A 22,324-nucleotide genomic window follows, 5' to 3' on the forward strand; every position below is an offset into this window, starting at 1 on the left:
GTTGTAGTAAGAATGCATGGAAATAAAGGGTCTGCATGGATTTTGGAAACTGGAAGTTGTAGTAAGAATGTAGGAAAATGAAGGGTCTGTGCATGGATTTGGAAACTGGAAGTTGTAGTAAGAATGTAGGAAAATGAAGGGTCGGTGCATGGATTTGGAAACTGGAAGTTGTAGTAAGAATGTAGGAAAATGAAGGGTCTGCATGGATTATGGAAACTGGAAGTTGTAGTAAGAATGTAGGAAAATGAAGGGTCTGTGCATGGATTATGGAAACTGGAAGTTGTGGTACGAATGTAGGAAAATGAAGGGTCTGTGCATGGATTTGGAAACTTGAAGTTGTAGTAAGAATGTAGGAAAATGAAGGGTCTGTGCATGAATTACGGAAACTGGAAGTTGTAGTAAGAATGTAGGAAAATGAAGGGTCTGTGCATGGATTTGTAATCTGGAAGTTGTAGTAAGAATGTATGGAAATGAAGGGTCTATGCGTGGATTATGGAATCTGGAAGTTGTAGTAAGAACGTATGGAAATGAAGGGTCTGTGCATGGATTATGAAAACTGGAAGTTGTAGTTAGAATGTATGGAAATAAAGGGTCTGCATGGATATTGGAAACTGGAAGTTGTAGTAAGAATGTATGGAAAGGAAGGGTCTGTGTGTGGATTATAGAAACTGGAAGTTGTAGTAAGAATGTATGGAATTAAAGGGTCTGCATGGATTATGGAAACTGGAAGTTGTAGTAAGAATGTATGGAAAGGAAGGGTCTGTGCGTGGATTATGGAAACTGAAAGTTGTAGTAAGAATGTATGGAAATAAAGGGTCTGCATGGATTATGGAAACTGGAAGTTGTAGTAGGAATGTATGAAAATGAAGGGTGGGCATGGATTATGGAAACTGGAAGTTGTTATAAGAATGTAGGAAAATGAAGGGTCTGTGCATGGATTATGGAAACTGGAAGTTGTAGTAAGAATGTAGGGAAATGAAGGGTTTGTGCATGGATTTGGAAACTGGAAGTAGTAGTAAGAATGTAGGGAAGTGAAGGGTCTGCATGGATTATGGAAACTGGAAGTTGTAATAAGAATGTAGGAAAATGAAGGGTCTGTGCATGGATTATGAAAACTGGAAGTTGTAATAAGAATGTATGGAAATAAAGGGTCTGTGCATGGATTATGGAAACTGGAAGTTGTAATAAGAATGTAGGAAAATGAAGGGTCTGTGCATGAATTATGGAAACTGGGAGTTGTAGTAAGAATGTATGGAAATAAAGGGTCTGTATGGATTATGGGAACTGGAAGTTGTAGTAAGAATGTATGGAAAGGAAGGGTCTGTGCGTGGATTATGGAAACTGGAAGTTTTAGTACGAATGTATGGAAATAAAGGGTCTGCACGGATTATGGAAACTGGAAGTTGTAGTAGGAATGTAGGAAAATGAAGGGTCTGTGCATGGATTTGGAAACTGAAAGTTGTAGTAAGAATGTATGGAAATAAAGGGTCTGCATGGATTATGGAAACTCGAAGCAGTAGTAAGAATGTTTGGAAAGGAAGGGTCTGTGCGTGGATTATGGAAACTGGAAGTTGTAATATGAATGTAGGAAAATGAAGGTCTGTGCATGAATTATGGAAACTGGAATTTGTAGTAAGAATGTATGGAAAGGAAGGGTCTGTGCGTGGATTATGGAAACTGGAAGTTGTAGTAAGAATGTATGGAAATAAAGGGTCCGCATGGATTATGGAAACTGATAGTTGTGGTAAGAATGTATGGAAAGGAAGGGTCTGTGCGTGGATTATGGAAACTGGAAGTTGTAGTAAGAATGTATTGAAATAAAGGGTCTGCATGGATTATGGAAACTGGAAGTTGTGGTAAGAATGCATGGAAAGGAAGGGTCTGTGCGTGGATTATGGAAACTGGAAGTTGTAGTAAGAATGCATGGAAATAAAGGGTCTGCATGGATTTTGGAAACTGGAAGTTGTAGTAAGAATGTAGGAAAATGAAGGGTCTGTGCATGGATTTGGAAACTGGAAGTTGTAGTAAGAATGTAGGAAAATGAAGGGTCTGCATGGATTATGGAAACTGGAAGTTGTAGTAAGAATGTAGGAAAATGAAGGGTCTGTGCATGGATTTGGAAACTGGAAGTTGTAGTAAGAATGTATGGAAATAAAGGGTCTGCATGGATTATGGAAACTGGAAGTTGTAGTAAGAATGTATGGAAATAAAGGGTCTGCATGGATTATGGAAACTGGAAGTTGTAGTAAGAATGTAGGAAAATGAAGGGTCTGTGCATGGATTTGGAAACTGGAAGTTGTAGTAAGAATGTATGGAAAGGAAGGGTCTGTGCATGGATTATGGAAACTGGAAGTTCTCGTAAGAATGTAGGAAAATGAAGGGTCTGTGCATGGATTTGGAAACTGGAAGTTGTAGTAAGAATGTATGGAAAGGAAGGGTCTGTGCATGGATTATGGAAACTGGAAGTTCTCGTAAGAATGTAGGAAAATGAAGGGTCTGTGCATGGATTTGGAAACTGGAAGTTTTAGTAAGAATGTAGGAAAATGAATGGTCTGTGCATGAATTATGGAAACTGGAAGTTGTAGTAAGAATGTAGGAAAATGAAGGGTCTGTGCATGGAATTGGAAACTGGAAGCTGTAGTAAGAATGTATGGAAAGGAAGGGTCTGTGCATGGATTATGGAAACTGGAAGTTGTAGTAAGAATGTAGGAAAATGAAGGGTCTGTGCATGGATTTGGAAACTGGAAGTTGTAGTAAGAATGTATGGAAATGAAGGGTCTATGCGTGGATTATGGAATCTGGAAGTTGTAGTAAGAACGTATGGAAATGAAGGGTCTGTATGGATTATGGAATCTGGAAGTTGTAGTAAGAACGTATGGAAATGAAGGGTCTTTATGGAATCTGGAAGTTGTAGTAAGAATGTAGGGAAATGCAGGGTCTGTGCATGGATTAAAAAAACTGGAAGTTGTAGTAAGAATGTAGGGTCATGAGGGTCTGCATGGATTACGGAAACTGGACGTTGTAGTAAGAATGTAGGGAAATGAAAGGCCTGTGCAAGGATTAAAAAAACTGGACGTTGTAGCAAGAATGTAGGGACATGAGGGTCTGCATGGATTATGAAAGCTGGAAGTTGTAGTAAAAATGTAGTGAAATGAAGGGTCTGCCTGGATTTTTGAATCTGAAAGTTGTAGTAAGAATGTAGGGAAATGAAGGGTCTTTGCATGGATTATAAAAACTGGAAGTTGTAGTATTAATGTAGGGACATGAGGTTCTGCATGGATTATGGATACTGGAAGTTGTAGTAAGAATGTAGGGAAATGAAAGGTCTGGGCATGGATTAAAAAACTGGAAGTTGTATTAAGAATGTAGGGACATAAGGGTCTGCATGGATTATGAAAACTGGAAGTTGTAGTAAGAATGTAGGGACATGAGGTTCTGCATGGATTATGAAAACTGGAAGTTGTAGTAAGAATGTACTGAAATGAAGGGTGTGCCTGGATTTTGGAATCTGAAAGTTGTAGTAAGAATGTAGGGAAATGAAGGGTCTTTGCATGGATTATTAAAACTGGAAGTTGTAGTAATAATGTAGGGACATGAGGTTCTGCATGGATTATGGAACTTGGAAGTTGTAGTAAGAATGTAGGAAAATGAAGGGTCTGTGCATGGATTATAAAAACTGGAAGTTGCAGTAAGAATGTATTGAAATGAAGGGTCTGTGCATGGATTATAAAAACTGTTAGTTGTAGTAAGAATGTAGGAACATGAGGTTCTGCATGGATTAGGGAAACTGGAAGTTGTAGTAAGAATGTAGGGAAATTAAGGGTCTGTGCATGGATTATAAATCTGGAAGTTGTAGTAAGAATGTAGTGAAATGAGGGGGGGGTGCACAGAAAATGGAAACTGGAAGTTGTAGTAAGAATGTCGGGAAATAAATGGTCTGTTTATGGATTATGGAAACTGGAAGTTGTGGTAAACATGTAGGGAAGTGAAGGGTCTGCAAGGAATATGGAAACTAGAGTTAGTGACAGAATGTAGGGAAATGCAGGGTCTGAGCATGGATTATATAAACTGGGAGTTGTAAAAATGTAGGAAAATGAAGGGTTTGTGCATGGATTATAAAAACTGGAGTTGTAGTATGAATGTAGGGAAATGAAGGATCTGTATGTAGGTTGCAGAAACTGGGATTTATAGTACTGAAAGCACTGCTTGGGTTATAGAAATTGGAGGTTGTAGTATTGATGCAGAATACTCAAGTAGTGCTTGGGCTACGGGAACAAGTAGTTGTAGGAACAAAGAAGACAACCGAAAGACCTGCTTTGGTTACAGAAACTAGGAGTTGTAGTAACAATGTAGAGAACACAAAGCTCTGCTATGGTTACCAAAACTGAGAGTTTTACAGTAAGAAAATGCCTCCCTATGCATGGTCACCCCCATTGTTTTTGGACTAATGTTACTGGTTTTAGGACCCTGCATACATGGCCCCAGTTAATGTGCGCCAATCCCCTAAAAACATGTTGAATTAGTTAACTCCTAACTGACAAACTTTAATTAACCTGTAGGTCCTAATATGTTTTTTTGTGTTCTCAGGGCCTGTACGTTAAATACCACTAGTGGATTTCTGCACTTATTGTGCCACCACTAAAGTGAAACTGTAAAACAGGACTCTAGGCCTAGCGGCCTAGAAGAGCAGGTTTTGAACTGCCATTTCAACCTGTCAAAATACCCCTTTCAACAGATCTAAACCTTCCTTTTAAATATTGATAAGTCACCTAAAGTGGGCCTTAAGGGCCCTGAGGTAGGGTGCATGTTATTTAAAAGTAGGACATTCAGAATAATTCATGTTACACACGTCCTTACAGTGACAAAAAGGCCCCAACCCCATTTTTTACTGTAGCAAGGCTGCCTGTTCCTTAGCAATACCCTTGGTTACTTTATTGCATTCAATAAATCTAACTTCAGATTGGTAATAGTTATACATAAGGTTAAAGGACTAATTTTAATACTTAAATACAATCCAACGTAATGGTCAAGTCAGATATAATGTAACTATTAAAAAAAGTTTGACTTTAGAAGTGACCTTTTCCCCTGCCTTAAGTTTCTGGAAGCCTGCCTGATTAAATCTGCAACTTCCACATTTCAGCCTGCTGGATGCCCTGAAAGGGGGTGTAAATAGCTCCAAGAAAGGGAACAAAGGCGCCTTAGGTGTGAAGAAGTATGAGTTCTGGGGAAGTACCCTGATGCAAACAGGTGTCATTAGAACCTAGTCCTGCCCCCTACATTGTCCCTGTTGTCAGCCTGGCACCAGAATACTGGTTTCCGGTCCAGGGAGGACTTGGCTTGGCAGTTTGGGCTGGACTGTTCCCATGAGGCACAGGGTCACGACTGATTTGCATATAGCTGAGTCCAAACTGGGGTGGTGTGGTGAGCAAAAGAATGATGGATTAGACTCAGATCCTTGTGACTGTAGTTGAATGTTTGCATTGTCCAGCATTCCGTCCATCAATTGTTTCTTTTGCATATGTTGCCATAAGAGGGAAGGGTATGCCCAGAAGTGGGTCCTGTGCACACTACACCACTGGAATAAAACTATCCTGACTGATGAAGGATGATGCCCTGAAACCAGTCTCAGGATGCCTGTTTCCAGTCCAGGGAGGACCTGGCTTGGCAGTTCGGGCTGGACTTTTCCCATGGGGCACAGGGTCAAGACTGATTTGCATATGGCTGGGTTCAAACTGGAATGGCATGGTGAGCTAAAAAACAATGGATTTAGGCCGAGATCTCTGTACTGGGGTGAATGTATGACATATTTCTGCATTCTGTCCATCAACTGTTGTTTTTGCATTCGTCACTAGAGAGGGGGCGGTAAGAGGTCACTAGAGAGGGGGCAGGAAGAGGTCACTAGAAAGGGGGCAAGAAGAGGTCACTAGAGAAGGGGCAGGAAGAGGTCACTAGAGGGGGGCAGGAAGAGGTCACTAGAGAGGGGGCAGGAAGAGGTCACTAGAGGGGGGCAGGAAGAGGTCACTAGAGAGGGGACAGGAAGAGGTCACTAGAGGGGGCAGGAAGAGGTCACTATAGTGGGGGCAGGAAGAGGTCACTTGGGGGGGCAGGAAGAGGTCCCTAGAGGGAGGGCAGGAAGAGGTTACTATAGTGGGGGCAGGAAGAGGTCACTTGAGGGGGGCAGGAAGACGTCACTAGAGAGGGTGCAAGACGAGGTCACTAGAGAGGGGCAGGAAGAGGTCACTAGAGTGGGGCAAGAAGAGGTCACTAGAGAGGGGGCAAGACGAGGTCACTAGAGAGGGGGAGGAAGAGGTCACTAGAGAGGGGGCAGGAAGAGGTCACTAGAGAGGGGGCAAGACGAGGTCACTAGAGAGGGGGCAGGAAGAGGTCACTAGAGGGGGGAGCAGGAGAAGGTCACTAGAGGGGGCAGGAAGAGGTCACTAGAGAGGGGCATGAAGAGGTCACCAGAGAGGGGGCAGGAAGAAGTCACCAGAGAGGGGCAGGAAGAGGTCACTAGAGAGGGGGTAGGACAAGGTCACTAGAGAGGGGGTAAGGAGTGGTCTCTAGAGAGGGGCAGGACAAGGTCACGAGAGAGGGGCAGGAAGGGGTCACTAGAGAGGGGGCAGGAAGAGGTCCCTAGAGAGGGGGTAAGGAGTGGTCACTAGAGAGGAGGCAGGAAGCGGTCACTATAGAGGGGGGCAGGAAGCGGTCACTAGAGGGGGACAGGAAGGCAATCCTGCAGCTTACTGACAAACATGAGAAAAGTCTTGCAGAGGAGTCACACATGGGGACTAGTGAAAATGGTTTTCTACACTTGTGTCTCCGGTTATTAATCTGACTCTGACCTTCCCAAGGCCCCGGGGAAGAAAAAAACTACAAACGTCTCACCTCACATCCTTCAGATTTCCACAGCTCTTCAAGAGTTGCTTGAGAGGTCGAACGGAGAGGTCTGTGAAGGAGTTCCAGCACAGGTACAGTCTCTGCATCTCTCGGCTTTGACTCAGTGCAGCGCACAGGTCCGGTATGCAGTCATCGGTCAAACAGTTCATGTCCAACCTAGTGATTATGAATAGACGTCTGAGCATCCTCATTAGCATAGTACAGGAGGAGGTCACATTTGTTTGTATTCTTGGAAGAATGCATACAATACTCAACATTGACTCTAACCAGTAAGTAAGACATCACCACAGCACATCAGTTACACCTGATTCTAAGGTCTAGAGCAGGATATTATGCAGATATGTCCCATCGCATCAACGTCTAGCACCTCTGCCACAGTGAATCACTAGTGTAAGTTGGCAGTGGGAGGGGTTACCTTCCAGTAGATCCACTGAGCGATCAAATGATTACATCTTTTACTGTGCACTTCACTAGAAAGGACCACGCAAGGAGCAGGACTCCATTTTGCAGCCCTCCTGCGGAGCCTTCGACAAACATTTGAAGCTTTTAAGCTTATCCTAATAATACATTGACATTGTTTCCATAGGAGCCCAGCAGTATAAACACTTAGGGACATCCTATAAATCCCCCACGTTCTTTTCCAAAAAGTGCATGGCCTATGTGGGCCCTGGAATATTGAATGTGAGACACTTTGGTAAGAGGTGTAAATTCTCTTGGCTGTTGCAGAAACTTGGATGAGTCATCTGTCATTGACCGGTGCACTCTATGGTATATGAATATATCAAGTGTGTTCGGCACGCCTCTATTTTTAAATTGTTACAAAGACATCATTTCAGTCATGCTGTGTTTGATAAGCGAGTCTATAACTATTTTTCCAGTAATGATGGATGTTGCTGAGTTGTTCGTGAGAGGTGATTTTCGGGAGTATAGCAGCAAGCGCCCCCGATATATTGCACACCCGATACCTGGCAATGTTAATGATTGCGACTGTGTCGATGACATTTTTATCATATGGCATTTTCTTTTATAAAGACCGGTATGGAGGTTGTAAGTGTCCGCACTCACTGTCGCACTGTCACAACAACTATGTGCAGCATAAGTGGCTGATAAATTGTAAAAAATATTTGAGCCAAAAGTAATATTCTGGGTCTGGGACCGCCAGCCCGCCTTTAGCAAGTGGCGCCATAATATCCTACCTTAGCGTGTTTGACCACACCCATATCTATCTGCTGAGTTCTAACCTTAGTGTTTTATAAAAGGCCATCATCAGGGATCGGTATATTCGTGAATAGGTGAGGAATTGGGCTGTAACCACCATTTTAATAATCACCAAATGATGGGGTAGCTGTATCCATTTGTCCGCCTGTGTGGAAAGTATAGCTGCTACCTAGCGGTAGCTATCAGTAAGGACTACTTCTTTATCCCTATGGATCCCTATGGGTCACTATGGATCAGTAGGCATCCATATGGGTCCCTGTGGGTCCCTATGGATCACTATGTATCCCTATGTGTCCCTATGTATCCCTATGTGTCCCTATGGATCCCTATGGGTTCCAATAGATTTCTTTATATCCCTATGGAACCCAACGGAGCCCTATGGGTCAGGTCTCTAGGTATCCCTTTGGATCCATATGGATCCCTATGAGTCCCTATGGATCCCTGTGGATCCCTATCGGTCCCTATGGATCACTGTGGATCCCTATGAGCCCCCATGGATCCCTATGGATCCCTATAGATCCCTATGGAGCCCTATGGGGCCCTATAGATCCTTATGGGTCCCTATGTATCCCTAGGCATTGAATCAACTTCGATTTGACGAGTGGATGGCGTCAGATTCCATATCTTGGATTTACTCCAATTGCTTGAAATGCCAAAGTACGCTACGAATTTGTAAACTGCACGAAGCACTGTGGTCATGCTATAAGCTTGGTGTTTTATAAATAGAATGTTATCTGCATACATCGATACAATCAAACATCTGTATGCGAATGATAGCGCCTGTTAGAAATGGGATCCCTGGCTGGCCAGGGCTTGCGCCAAAGTCAGTCAGAGACCACCACTCCTAAGTCAGGGCAAGGGAGTTACACGCCAAGATAACCACTGCTCACCCTCTAGGTAACGTGGCGCGAGCAGCAAGGCTAAACTTGGAGGTGATGTGAGTTAAGTATTTGCGCACGCACCCCAGCAACAACACCCAAGGCCCACCACAAAGGAAACTCCACACAAGGTTATATGTACAAATAGCCTTTGTATTATACCAAAACACATTAGATAAAACACACACTTTACAATGTGCCAACAGGCACGGGCAGAATTTACAGGGGATATGTACAAGACAGGGCCACATGGACCGCTGTCAGGAATCAGCACTTTTAGAACTTAGCACTAGGTAGAATTAGCACTTAGAACATAGAATAATATTCACTTTAGCACAAAATAGAACATAAAGATGACAACCAGTAACTACTGGTAAAGGTTAAGTACCACCTACGCAATCCTAACCACCTTAGGAACAGGTCACGCAGGGAACTAGGACCTCACTAGTACTACCTGTACTAGCAAGAACAACCACCTAAGTATCACAATACCTGTAGGGGTATAAGCACATAACACCTGATGCATAACATACATTCAGAGGTGTAGGAACATGGCACATGACGCATTAAAACACATTCAGAGGTGCAGGGGAGGAAAACACATGATGCATCAACAATACATTCAGAGGTGCAGGGCAACACAATAGCACAAAAATCACATTAGCCACCACCTGTGGCAGTCCCTAGGCCAACTGGCCTCTCTAGGGCTAGGACACCCTGTGTCCAAAGTCAGGGGGCTTAAACGTGGCAGCTGCCCACGAAGTGCTGGGCAGCTGTGAGGACAAGGATGGGACCAACGTGGGAGCCTCGCTGGGCTCGAAACAACCAAATGCCCCCTCGAACCTCCGTGGCTCTGAAACAACAATGGGGGCTGTGAGCCTCTCTGGGCTCTAACCAAAACAATGCCCCTCGAGCCCCACTAAGCTCTGCACACAAGAAATGCCCCCTAGAGCCTCTCTGGGCTCTCAAACAAGATTGCGGGCAGGGAGCCTCTCGGGGCTCTGGAACCAACTGTGCTGCCTGTTGGGAGTCCCTCTCGGGGGACTCGGCACCAGGATCTGCCCCCGGGGTACTGGAGCCTCGACAGGCTCAACAACAGGTAAAGCCCCCACGAGCCTCCGGGCTCGAAATCACAACAATGCGCCAGCAGGGGGGGGGGCGGGCACCGGCAATGTGCCCCGACGCTTCCCCCTCTTCCCAGTGTCCCACGGGGCCCTCCACTCACCGGGTCGGTGGCGGGGCTCTTCTCTGGTGGCGGCCGGGGGACTCCCTCTTGGCTCCTCCGGTCGCGCTGGCTCTTCTCTCTCTCTCCCCGGGGCTCTCCCTTCACATGGGAGCCCCGGCAGGCAGCTTCCGTCTTCCTCTCTCGGACTGCGGGGGCGGGACTTCCGGGTTGCTCCAGACCTGGCCACGTCCTGCTGCAGCTTGCCTGGCTTCCTGCCTCGGGTGTCCGCCAATGGCAGCGCGGCCCCGAGCAGGGAGGCGGGCACTTCCGGGTAGCACTTGGCAGCGGCCCGCAACGTTTTTAAACACCCCGGGCTGCGGCAGTGAACTCGATGCTCCGAGGGGTGGGCTCCCTCTAATTTAAATATAAGGCGAGGTGGGCTCTCGCTATGGGCATGAAAATAGCGTCACGTCCCTGGCGAGGTGGGCACTCGCCAGGGGCTTCAAAATCGGCAAATTAGACGGGCAAATGCCGGGTGGGCACCGGCTGTGCAAAAAGCGCTCCCAAGCGCTACAATGGCAAATACAGCGCTCCCAGCGCTAGAGGGGAAAACAAAGCGCTCCTAGCGCTAGGGCCCAGCCAAGGCGCTTCCAGGCGCTACAGGGAAAGTACAAAGCGCTCCCAGGTGCCCTCAGCAGGGCAGAGTTCCAGCAAAGTCCTTAGGTAGGCAGGGGGGCAAAGCTGGGCCCAGAGCCAGCTCACTGGGTCTCCAGGCAGGGAGACAATCCAAGTGGCGGTCCTCTGGCCCAGCAACAGCAGCAGCCCCCTCAGGCAGGATCCTGGAAGAGAACAACCTCTGTGGGGACACAGCCCCATTTTTATACACATAGATCCTTTGTCTGTAGGTGCAGGGTGGGGGAAAACCAGTCGCAGCTGGTTTTGAAGTACCCTTCATAGCTCAACCACCCATTTCATTCACTGGCAGGGCTAGGGTCATCAGTCGCACCACAGGTGGCGGAGCCAGCATTGTGTGGGGAAAGTCCAGGCCCATCAGGGACCAGGTGCAGCCCTCCCCAGCCATCAACATGCTAATCTCACACTCACCACCGGTTAGACCCATCCAGCCTTCCTGGAGCCAGGCTCACCAGCCAGCTCCAGCCAATCACACGCCAGGCATATTGTACACTAATATGCCAACTCCTAGAAGTGGCATTTGTACACAAGACACACTCATGCCACATACACCATTGCGAAGCATTCACTCTCACGAGTTCGCACATATCAAATTCGAACCTGTACACCCCACGCATCAGGAACTACCAGGGAGACATACATTCCCCATGCATTCCTATGGGAGGGCAGGCCTATCTCATCACATGCACTCAGAGTGCGCACGCACTTTCCACTTGGACACAGTGAAAGTGCGCAGAACCCAAAAATCACCTTCACCAGGTCACCATTACAAGCAAAAAGTCTAGGGGTGAACCTGCCAGAAGGGCCAAGTCCAACACAACCCCCTTCCAGCCAAAACGCAGGGGAGAACAATCACCACCGTGATGGACTTCCCTGCTTGGGGCGATAGAACACGGACGCGGGCCCACAACTGCAGGGACACCCTCCTGTTCTACGCCACGGTGAACCCCTGGGGTTCCTTCTAAAACTACTGTAGGGACTAACTGGGCTACCCCACTGGTACTCTCCAGCTGTCCTTGGCCAGGACCAGGCCCTAGGCCACCCAGGGCCCACTGGTTCCTGCCTACTCAAAAAGTGGGGGGTAGTAACCTCTGGCACATAGTAGCCACTCTCCACTCTTCCTGTCTGCAAGACAGGGCTAGACTGCCACTGGTTCTCCAGCCTAGGGTCTACATCCTCAGGCGGACCAGGAGTCTCAGGGAAGGCTCTCCTCCCCCTACCTCTTCTTCTGGGGTTCCCCCTCCTCCTGCGAGGGGTACCCTTACAACGCCACTCCAACCCAGGGTTTAACCCCTCAGGTTGCACCGGGGTCAGAGGTGGGCTCTCCCACCCTCTGCACCCCCTTCCAGAGTCCTGCTCCCTCCCAACTGGGGCGGTACCTCTGGAAGAACCACTGGTCAGGACACTGATTACAGTCGTCCCACCCTTCAGGTCAGGCTGAACCTGAACCTGGCCTCCCAACCTCAGGTCTAAAACCTTTGGCGGAATAATTGCCTGACACTCCAGGACTTCTGGGGACTCACACACCATCCCCCTGAGGCTGACACATGACCCATGTGTTGTGTAACTGTCTGTCTGGCGCAGATCTCCCGTCCCCTGTCCACCTGACAGTGCGTGAAGACCCCCCAGAACAGAAGTGGCACCACCCGGGTCCCCCCAAGAAGATCTAGCCCAACTGGCTAGTCCCTGGTCCACTGGTGCATCCACTGGGAAACTCATCCCCCAATCACTCCTCACTTCGGACTTCTGTGCCCTCCCTCCTGGAGTAGCACTGCCGGACACTGGAACCCCTGGAGCTAGTTACAGATGCTCCAGGTTCCCTAGACACTAGTAGATCCTCCTCAAGTGTACTAACAGGACAGCCTAGGTCCCTAACCTGGTGTTCCCTCAAGAAACCACCCAGGTTCTGAGATAGGGCTTCGGGCCTCTGGGGACCCTCGGTCACCCACTTACTCCTGCTCCACTGAGCCAGGCAGTAAGCCCCTACACCCTCCTCGCTATCCTGGGACCTAGCTGGGCTACACTGAGCCTCTTCCACCACACTGGGCTAGAAGATACCTGAACCACTTCTTTTGGACCCACTCACTAGGGACTCTAAAGAACCTCTGGCCCTTTCCCAGCGGTCTGCTTCATCTGCAAGCTCACATGCGTCAGACAATCCACACCCCAACAGGTGTGTGCGCAACCCTGGTGAACAACAACTGAGCAGGTGTTCTTTGACAATCAGACCAAACAAGACGTCAAAATCATCTTTCGTGTGAACCTGTACCCAAGCCCACAGTGCATCACAACATTCATCCTCAAACTCCTCCCAAGACTGGTGAGACAGTTTCTTACTGTCCCTGAACTTCACCCTTAACTCCTCCTCTGGGGAAACAGGTACCAGACTGGGGGAACTGGAAGTGGGACTTTCTACACTGAGATTTAAAGAGCTGCCACCACTGGACTCAACCCTCCCTGGGGAGTCCAGAAAATTAAAACTGCGCGCAGGGGATAGTCTACCCTCCAGAGCTACTTTGCCTCTGGTGGAGGCCCTCTCAGCCTCCTCTATCCTTTCCTACGCTAAGACCCTCTGAGTCTCTAGCTGTTGCTTTCTAACGCCCAGCTGTGCAATAGCCTGGGCATGCTCCAACCTGAGCTTTTCTAAAGCCAGCTGGTGCTCCCTTTCTCTCCTCCTATCTTCCAGCTCCTCTGGGGACAGGGAAAGGGAAGAGGCGCTGCCTCCTACGCTGGACCCAGCCGGGACTCCCTACCTATGGGGTCTTAACTCTCTACTGGCATCCAGGTACTGGCATCTTCTCCCTCCTCTTCTGAATCTTCAGGGCTCCCCACAGACCCACCACCCTCATGGTGTGAGACCCGGGCCCTCTCCTCACTGAGCTCACGCTCCCAGTCATCTTTCTGCCATTGGATTAGGTTACCCCTAAGTTGGGACTGGGTGTCTGACTCATTCACTGCAATGTCTCTCTCTTCGCAAAACTCTCTCAGCTCATGCATAAACAGACCCCAGACATTAAAAGCAGACTCCATCTTGGCAGGATGCTCACAGACACGTGCAACACAGGGGACTTAACTGTTAGAGCTGAAGCAGGAGTACCAAATTTACAAAGATTCAGTGCGCTCCCTAGAGAACTCACCCTTCACTTGTCTAGTGCCACACACCATTCATTCACACACACACCCCCCCTCGGACTGGTAAGGCAGTTTCTACCACCCCTGACTTCTCAACCTGACCGCACGTGACACAGGTACCAAACTCTGGGCGCAGGGCGGGGGAACAAATGCACTGGACACTATTAAACAATGATACTCTTAGGAGAAGAAAATGGAACTTCAAAAAACAATAATCCCCAAAATGTGGTCATCTAAAATGTAGAGTTTTGTAGTGCGGCCAGTTGCCACTGTGGTACAACGCAAACACAAATCCTTATCCTTTCCGCTGCGTCCAATGTTAGAAATGGGATCCCTGGCTGGCCAGGGCTTGCGCCAAAGTCAGTCAGAGACCACCACTCCTAAGTCAGGGCAAGGGAGTTATACGCCAAGATAACCCCTGCTCACCCTATAGGTAACGTGGCGCGAGCAGCATGGCTAAACTTGGAGGCGGTGTGAGTTAAGTATTTGCGCACGCACCCCAGCAATAACACCCTAGGCCCACCACAAAGGAAACTCCACACAAGGTTATATGTAAAAATAGCCTTTGTATTATACCAAAGCACATTAGATAAAACACAAACTTTACAATGTGCCAACAGGCACGGGCAGAATTTACAGGGGATATGTACAAGACAGGGCCACATGGACCGCTGTCAGGAATCAGCACTTTTAGAACTTAGCACTAGGTAGAATTAGCACTTAGAACATAGAATAATATTCACTTTAGCACAAAATAGAACATAAAGCACACAACCAGTAACTACTGGTAAAGGTTAAGTACCACCTAAGCAATCCTAACCACCTTAGGAACAGGTCACGCAGGGAACTAGGACCTCACTAGCACCACCTGTACTAGCAAGAACAACCACCTAAGTATCACAATACCTGTAGGGGTATAAGCACATAACACCTGATGCATAACATACATTCAGAGGTGTAGGAACATGGCACATGACGCATTAAAACACATTCAGAGGTGCAGGGGAGGAAAACACATGATGCATCAACAATACATTCAGAGGTGCAGGGCAACACAATAGCACAAAAATCACATTAGCCACCACCTGTGGCAGTCCCTAGGCCAACTGGCCTCTCTAGGGCTAGGACACCCTGTGTCCAAAGTCAGGGGGCTTAAACGTGGCAGCTGCCCACGAAGTGCTGGGCAGCTGTGAGGACAAGGATGGGACCAACTTGGGAGCCTCGCTGGGCTCTAAACAACCAAATGCCCCCTCGAGCCTCCGTGGCTCTGAAACAACAATGGGGGCTGTGAGCCTCTCTGGGCTCTAACCAAAACAATGCCCCTCGAGCCCCACTGGGCTCTGCACACAAGAAATGCCCCCTAGAGCCTCTCTGGGCTCTCAAACAAGATTGCGGGCAGGGAGCCTCTCGGGGCTCTGGAACCAACTGTGCTGCCTGTTGGGAGTCCCTCTCGGGGGACTCGGCACCAGGATCTGCCCCCGGGGTACTGGACCCTCGACAGGCTCAACAACAGGTAAGGCCCCCACGAGCCTAGGGGCTCGAAATCACAACAATGCGCCAGCGGGGGGGGGGGGGGGCGGGCAATGGCAATGTGCCCCGACGCCTCCCCCTCTTCCCAGTTTCCCACGGGGCCCTCCACTCACCGGGTCTGTGGCGGGGCTCTTCTCTGGTGGCGGCCGGGGGACTCCCTCTTGGCTCCTCCGGTCGCGCTGGCTCTTCTCTCTCTCTCCCCGGGGCTCTCCCTTCACATGGGAGCCCCGGCAGGCAGCTTCCGGCTTCCTCTCTCGGACTGCAGGGCGGGACTTCCGGGTTGCTCCAGACCTGGCCACGTACTGCTGCAGCTTGCCTGGCTTCCTGCCTCGGGTGTCCGCCAATGGCAGCGCAGCCCAGAGCAGGGAGGCGGGCACTTCCGGGTCGCACTTGGCAGCGGCCCGGCAATGTTTTTAAACACCCCGGACTGCGGCTGTGAACTCGATGCTCCGAGGGGTGGGCTCCCTCTAATTTAAATATAAGGTGAGGTGGGCTCTCGCTATGGGCACGAAAATAGCGGCACGGTCCCTGGCGAGGTGGGCACTCGCCAGGGGCTTCAAAATCGGCAAATTAGACAGGCAAATGCCGGGTGGGCACCGGCTGTGCAAAAAGCGCTCCCAAGCGCTACAATGGCAAATACAGCGCTCCCAGCGCTAGAGGGGAAAACAAAGCGCTCCCAGCGCTAGGGCCCAGCCAAGGCGCTTCCAGGCGCTACAGGGAAAGTCCAAAGCGCTCCCAGGTACCCTCAGCAGGGCAGAGTTCCAGCAAAGTCCTTAGGTAGGCAGGGGGGCAAAGCTGGGCCCAGAGCCAGCTCACTGGGTCTCCAGGCAGGGAGACAATCCAAGTGGCGGTCCTCTGGCCCAGCAACAGCAGCAGCCCCCTCAGGCAGGATCCTGGAAGAGAACAACCTCTGTGGGGACACAGCCCCATTTTTATACACATAGATCTTTGTCTGTAGGTGCAGGGTGGGGGAAAACCAGTCGCAGCTGGTTTTGAAGTACCCTTGATAGCTCAACCACCCATTTCATTCACTGGCAGGGCTAGGGTCATCAGTCGCACCACAGGTGGCGGAGCCAGCATTGTGTGGGGAAAGTCCAGGCCCATCAGGGACCAGGTGCAGCCCTCCCCAGCCATCAACATGCTAATCTCACACTCACCACCGGTTAGACCCATCCAGCCTTCCTAGAGCCAGGCTCACCAGCCAGCTCCAGCCAATCACACGCCAGGCATATTGTACACTAATATGCCAACTCCTAGAAGTGGCATTTGTACACAAGACACACTCATGCCACATACACCATTGCGAAGCATTCACTCCCACGAGTTTGTACATATCAAATTCGAACTGTACACCCCACGCATCAGGAACTACCAGGGACACATACATTCCCCATGCATTCCTATGGGAGGGCAGGCCTATCTCATCACATGCACTCAGAGTGCGCACGCACTTTCCACTGGGACACAGTGAAAGTGCGCAAAACCCAAAAATCACCATCACCATGTCACCATTTCAAGCAAAAAGTCTAGGGGTGAACCTGCCAGAAGGGCCAAGTCCAACAGCGCCTATCTGCATGCTGTCTCGATTTACAAACCGAGGGCTACATAGCAAACGCAAAGAGGATCGTAGACAGGGGGCAGCCCTCACTCATAACTCTAGTGAGAGATGCAGGAGCAGGCAGTGATTTATTAGTAAGAATTCTGGGTGCCACTGATATATATAATTGTGCAATGATGTGCAGAATCTGAGGGCCCGACCCCAGCTTCCTATAACTGTTTGGAGAGAAGTCCACTCAAGCAAGGCCAAGGAGGTCTTTCAACATCTCTAAAGCCGCTGGCTCTGGGGCGCATCAGGTGGGTCTAGTGTATTAATGCGAAGGGAGACAAGTGTTAGGTGCAGTAGTCAGAGCAGGGATAAAACATATGCAATCTGGTAAGACCGGCCCTTTGATGTCAATCTGTTTGAGATTATCTTAACAAGTATTTTGCTGTGTATGTTAGGGAGGGACAATATGCGCTAGTAAGTTGTGTGTCTTTGTTAGGCATTGATAGTGTAATAATGACAGCCTCACACCGTGATGGAGGTAGAGCATCTTATGGCCTCGTGATCTAGCTCTAGGAGAAGAGGATAGAGGGTCTCTCTGAACACTTTGTTAAATAAAGCTGTGAGGCCGTCTGAACCTGGGGCCGTCCCAAATGGCCATCCCAACTGCTTAGGAAAACTCATCAGCAGAGAAAGGATCTCTAAGTGGGAACCTGTATTATTTATTTTATTTATTTATTTATGTTCTTGTAGAGCGCCAGAATAGACCCCCGAAGGGGTATCTCCGCGCTTTTGCTGATGAAGGGAACACAAGTTTGTACTGATCTGAGTTCAAAATGACAGATTGGATTAGATAGGTGTTTTAACTATTTGTGAAAAGATGGGTTTTAAGGGTTTTCCGGAAAGTCAGGAGATTAGTGATCTGTTTTAATGACTGAGGCAGAGAGTTCCAGAGAGCAGGTCCAGTGTGGGCTAGGGCACGGCTTCCCTGCCTAGATTTTTTAATTCTGGGAACCTGCAATAACTGGAGGTTGCTGGAGCGTAATGAACGCCCTGGAATATAGGGTGAGAAGATTTTTGTAAAATACTTTGGCCTAGTACCTGACAGGCATTTATGGATGGTACAAAGGATTTTAAACTTGATGCATTGCCGCACTGGGAGCCAGTGTAATTTAGCTAATAGAGGGCGGTAGGGAGTCCTAGGTGGAGCATTTAGGACTAACTTTGCCACGGTATTCTGGACTATCTGCAGTTTGTTAAGCTGTTCTTCGTTAGTTGATTGAAGAAGGCCATTGCAATAGTCCAGTCTACCAGTGACTAATGCCTGGACCAAGGTCTTCCTATGTCTGTCAGGTAGATATGGAAACACCCTTCTCAGCAGTCCAATGGCCCTAAAACATGTACCGGCAACTTGGTTTACATGATCTGTGAATGAACGGGCTTCATCTAATAGCACTACCAGGTTTTTCACGGTCTGTTTGGGATTAGGAACAGGTCCAAGTTCCAAGGGCCACCATTCAGGGGACCACAGTGTCACTGCCTCCCCAAACAACAAAACTTCAGTTTTGCCTACGTTACACTGTAGGCAGTTTTTGGCCATCCACTCTGACACTGCCCTCATTCCGTCTGCAAATGATTTTATTAGAGCAGGTGTGACGGTTTTAAAAGGGAACAGAAGTTGGGTGTCATCGGCATAAGATACCGGGGTGAACCCAAAGGATTTCACTAAGTCAGCCACGGGGGACACATACACATTAAATAATGTGGGGCTTAGGCATGAGCCCTGTGGCACTCCTCTGGTGAGCTCCCTAGAGATGGACTTATGAGAGCCCAACCTGACTTCTTGAGAACGGCCAGAGAGAAAGCTCTCAAGCCAGGACAGAGCTACGCCCCCCAGTCCCACATCCCTCAGACGGCCGAGAAGCACCTCATGTGACACCGTATCAAAGGCAGCGGATAAATCCAACAGCACCAGAATCATTGACCCCCCTCCATCCAGTGTCATCCTGATGGTGTTGGTCACTGCTAGGAGGGCTGATTCGGTGCTGTGGTTGGGCCTGAATCCAGATTGTGAATGGTCCAGGCCCTCCGTTGCCTCGATGTAATTTGATAGGTGAGTATTCACGTAACAGATGTCCTTTCATCAGTGGCAGCAAAGGACTTGTAATCCTCGTGTAGCAGAGGCTCAGTGAAGTGCATAAATCTGAGTAGTATTTAGTGGAAACTGCTGACATCTCCATAATGGTGGGTTTCTGGTTCCCCGTTATCACACATGCAAGAGATAATGCTGTTTTTTGTGCAATCTTTCAGCTGCCGCGCCAGGACTCTACTGGGGCTTTTTTCCCTCACCATGGTGCTGAGCCAGCTCTTAACTGCGAAAAGAACAATTGATGGACTGAATGCAGAACAATGTCATACATCCACCCCAGTACAGAGATCTGGGCCTGAATCCATCATTTACTTGATCACCTGCCATTCCAGTTTGGACCCCGCCATATGCAAATCAGTCTAGACCCTGTGCCTCATGGGAACAGTCCAACCCGAACTGCCAGACCAGGTCCAACATGGACTGGGTCCAAACTGGGGTGGTGTGGTCAGCAAAAGAATGAACGATTTAACTCAGATCCTTGTGACTGGAGGTGAATGTTTGCATTGTCCAGTATTTTGTCCATCAATTGTTTCTTTTGTATATGTCACCCTAAGTGGGAATGGTGTGCCCAGACGTTGGTGCGGTGCTCACTACACCACTGGATTCAAGCTAGCCTGGCTGATGAAGGGTGATGCCCTGAAACCGGTCCCAGGATGCTTGTTTCCGGTCCAGGGAGGACCTGGCTTGGCAGTTTGGGCTGGACTGTTCCCACAAGGAACAGGATCAAGACTGATTTGCATATGGTGGGGTCGAAACTGGGGGGGGTGTGGTGAGCAATAGAATGATGGATTCAACCCATCTCCTTGTGACTGGGGGTGAATGTTTGCATTGTCCAGCATTCCGTCCAGCAATTGTTTCTTTTGCATATGCCGGCTTCTAACTGCCCATGACCTGTGCCTCCCTATCTGCTCTCTCCCTCAACGCCAACATAGTTGAGTGTAGAGAAGTCCTGAGGTCTGTTGTGGGCTCCAACGGCTGGATTTGTCACTGGATTGCATTGCCGTTGTGTCCCGCAACGTGACTTAAGGGACACACAATCCTTGAATCATATTTGCCAACCCATGCCAGGCCTCCTCGCATAGCCGCGCACGGCTGCATAATCTGCAGCACTGCACGGCAGCGCAGGTTGCTGTCTTGCGTTACTCTGCACCAGGAGGCCATTCCATGGGCGGCGCGTAGGTGTTCACACCCAGCCACCCATGGATCTTGGCGAAGTCCCTGCTGTTCGCTGGTAAACCTGGGAATGCATGAACATTGTGCGCCTTCCTGACAGAGGCGCAAGAAGAACTGTCTCTTTTCCTCCTTGCTGTTCCCGCTCTTCAAGTGTGGTGCTTTCTGCAGCATCCATAGATTGCGGAAACAGCCTCTATAGATTGCGTTTGTGCAGGAAGGAGTCTGAAGAAAGTGTTCTTCCCGAAATCCAGGCCTTCAGTTTGTCGGAGTTGAGTTAGAGGCAGTTGTCTCTCATTCGTTTGGCTACGCTGGTGTGCCCTTGCACTAGGCAGGTGTAGTGAGCTCTGTGACATGTATCCTACTGTCATACATGTGTCATAAGTCACGGAGTATCATCCAGGCATTTCATTATATATAAACTCAGAGATTACCACCGTAGGCAAGGGTGTTGGTGTTAGCCGCCCACTCTGACAAGCCCTGGGAGAGGAATTTCACTGGGTTCATTCTCTTTAGTCTCTATTGAGAGGGGCTGTGTATCGTCTTTCCAACTGTAATTTTATACATATTTGTAATTTTATAAACGAATGGCTGATGGTTGCCCGCTTATGTGCACTTCTGTAGGTGTAGAGTGTATATAGTGCCAGGCCATTGGTAAAGGCTAGCGGCCTCATCAGTTCAGTGGGAACTGTAATGTCGGAACCCTTCGGTGTAATCTGTTTATAATGAAAAGGTCTGTCAAAGCATGTAGGCCTTACTTGCTTATTGTGAAAGTATGCAATAAAGCAGACAGCTCTACAGGGTGTGTTGTTATTAGGCTGTGCTACAGCCTGGAGGCAGGCAGGTTATCCTATGGAATCTCGCAGATTACTGTAGTAGGCCAGAGTTTAGGTGCCAAGGTCTCACCTTAACAACCCCATGGTGATAGACCATCTGCACTGTGGTAATCCTTATTCGCCGCTATTAATAGGGCTTTTGAATTGTTTCAACAACTGTACGTTGTACACATTTGTAAGTTTATTACAGTACACCTGATGGTTGCCATGAAGGCTGAGGAACCCTCACAGTAGGTCTGAGTTGCTTATGGTGACGAGCCAGTGATAAACCTTGATTGTTTATAGTGAAAGCTCACGATCAAAGAAGTATTGACTGTGGAAGGCATATGTTAAAGGCAATAGGTATTTAATGATATATTGCTGTGTATTAAACCCACAGATTGGTATTTTGTTACGTGGACTCTCACGGATCACCATAGTAGTGAAGCACTTTGGTGCTGGTGACCCCTTGACAAACCGTGGGGATAGAAGAGTCGTACTGTCAGACCTTGATCGGCCTGTCAGGAGAGGCAGTATTTGCTACACCAGCTGTAGTTTTGTACACTAAGGAAATGTCTTGCTGCACGCCTGGAGTGTGCCGTGTCATGAAGCTTATGCTCAGTGCAGGAGGCCTCAGCTGGTTATGGTGGTAAACTACTGGAAAAACGACTTCTGCTGCCCATGGGTCTGATCTGTTTATGATGAAAAGTTATGGTAAATACACTCAGCTTGACATATTGGGGGGTCATAAGGATGGCGGGCGGATTGCCCCCGCCAGGCTGGCGGTAGCCACCGCCAGGCAGGCGGGGGCAATCTGCCCACCATCCTAAGCTAAATTCCCCCCCGCCATATTAGTATGGCGGGGGGGACCGCTGCGGACGGAAAGACCATCCACCGCTTTTCCGCCCCGGTCACAAGGCGACCGGGGCGGAAAAGGTTTAATATGGTGGTGGCGTCTATCAGACACCGCCAGCCATATTACAATGGGCAGAGACAGATGACTTCAGTGGCAGCACATGCGGTCTTCACTTCCGGGGCCCCCTGCGGGCCCCCGAAGTAAAGGCGAGGTGGGGGGTACACATGGGGGGTACCTGTGGTACCCCCCAGCATTTGCATACACAATGCGGCAGGCAC

General features: G+C 48.8%; 1 protein-coding gene across 3 annotated transcripts in view; it reads right to left on the reverse strand.

The window, feature by feature from the left end:
• LOC144764091 (NACHT, LRR and PYD domains-containing protein 3-like) overlaps positions 1-22,324 on the reverse strand; it is a 337,958-nt gene that overhangs the window by 26,086 nt on the left and 289,548 nt on the right. For all 3 annotated transcript variants that reach the window (XM_078650250.1, XM_078650248.1, XM_078650249.1), the window contains one exon: positions 6,886-7,053. In XM_078650250.1, the coding sequence (XP_078506376.1) occupies positions 6,886-7,053 (168 nt within the window). The remainder of the gene's footprint in view (positions 1-6,885; positions 7,054-22,324) is intronic.

Source organism: Lissotriton helveticus, chromosome 6 (genome assembly GCF_964261635.1).
Source record: "Lissotriton helveticus chromosome 6, aLisHel1.1, whole genome shotgun sequence".
In the NCBI taxonomy this organism is placed as follows: domain Eukaryota; kingdom Metazoa; phylum Chordata; class Amphibia; order Caudata; family Salamandridae; genus Lissotriton; species Lissotriton helveticus.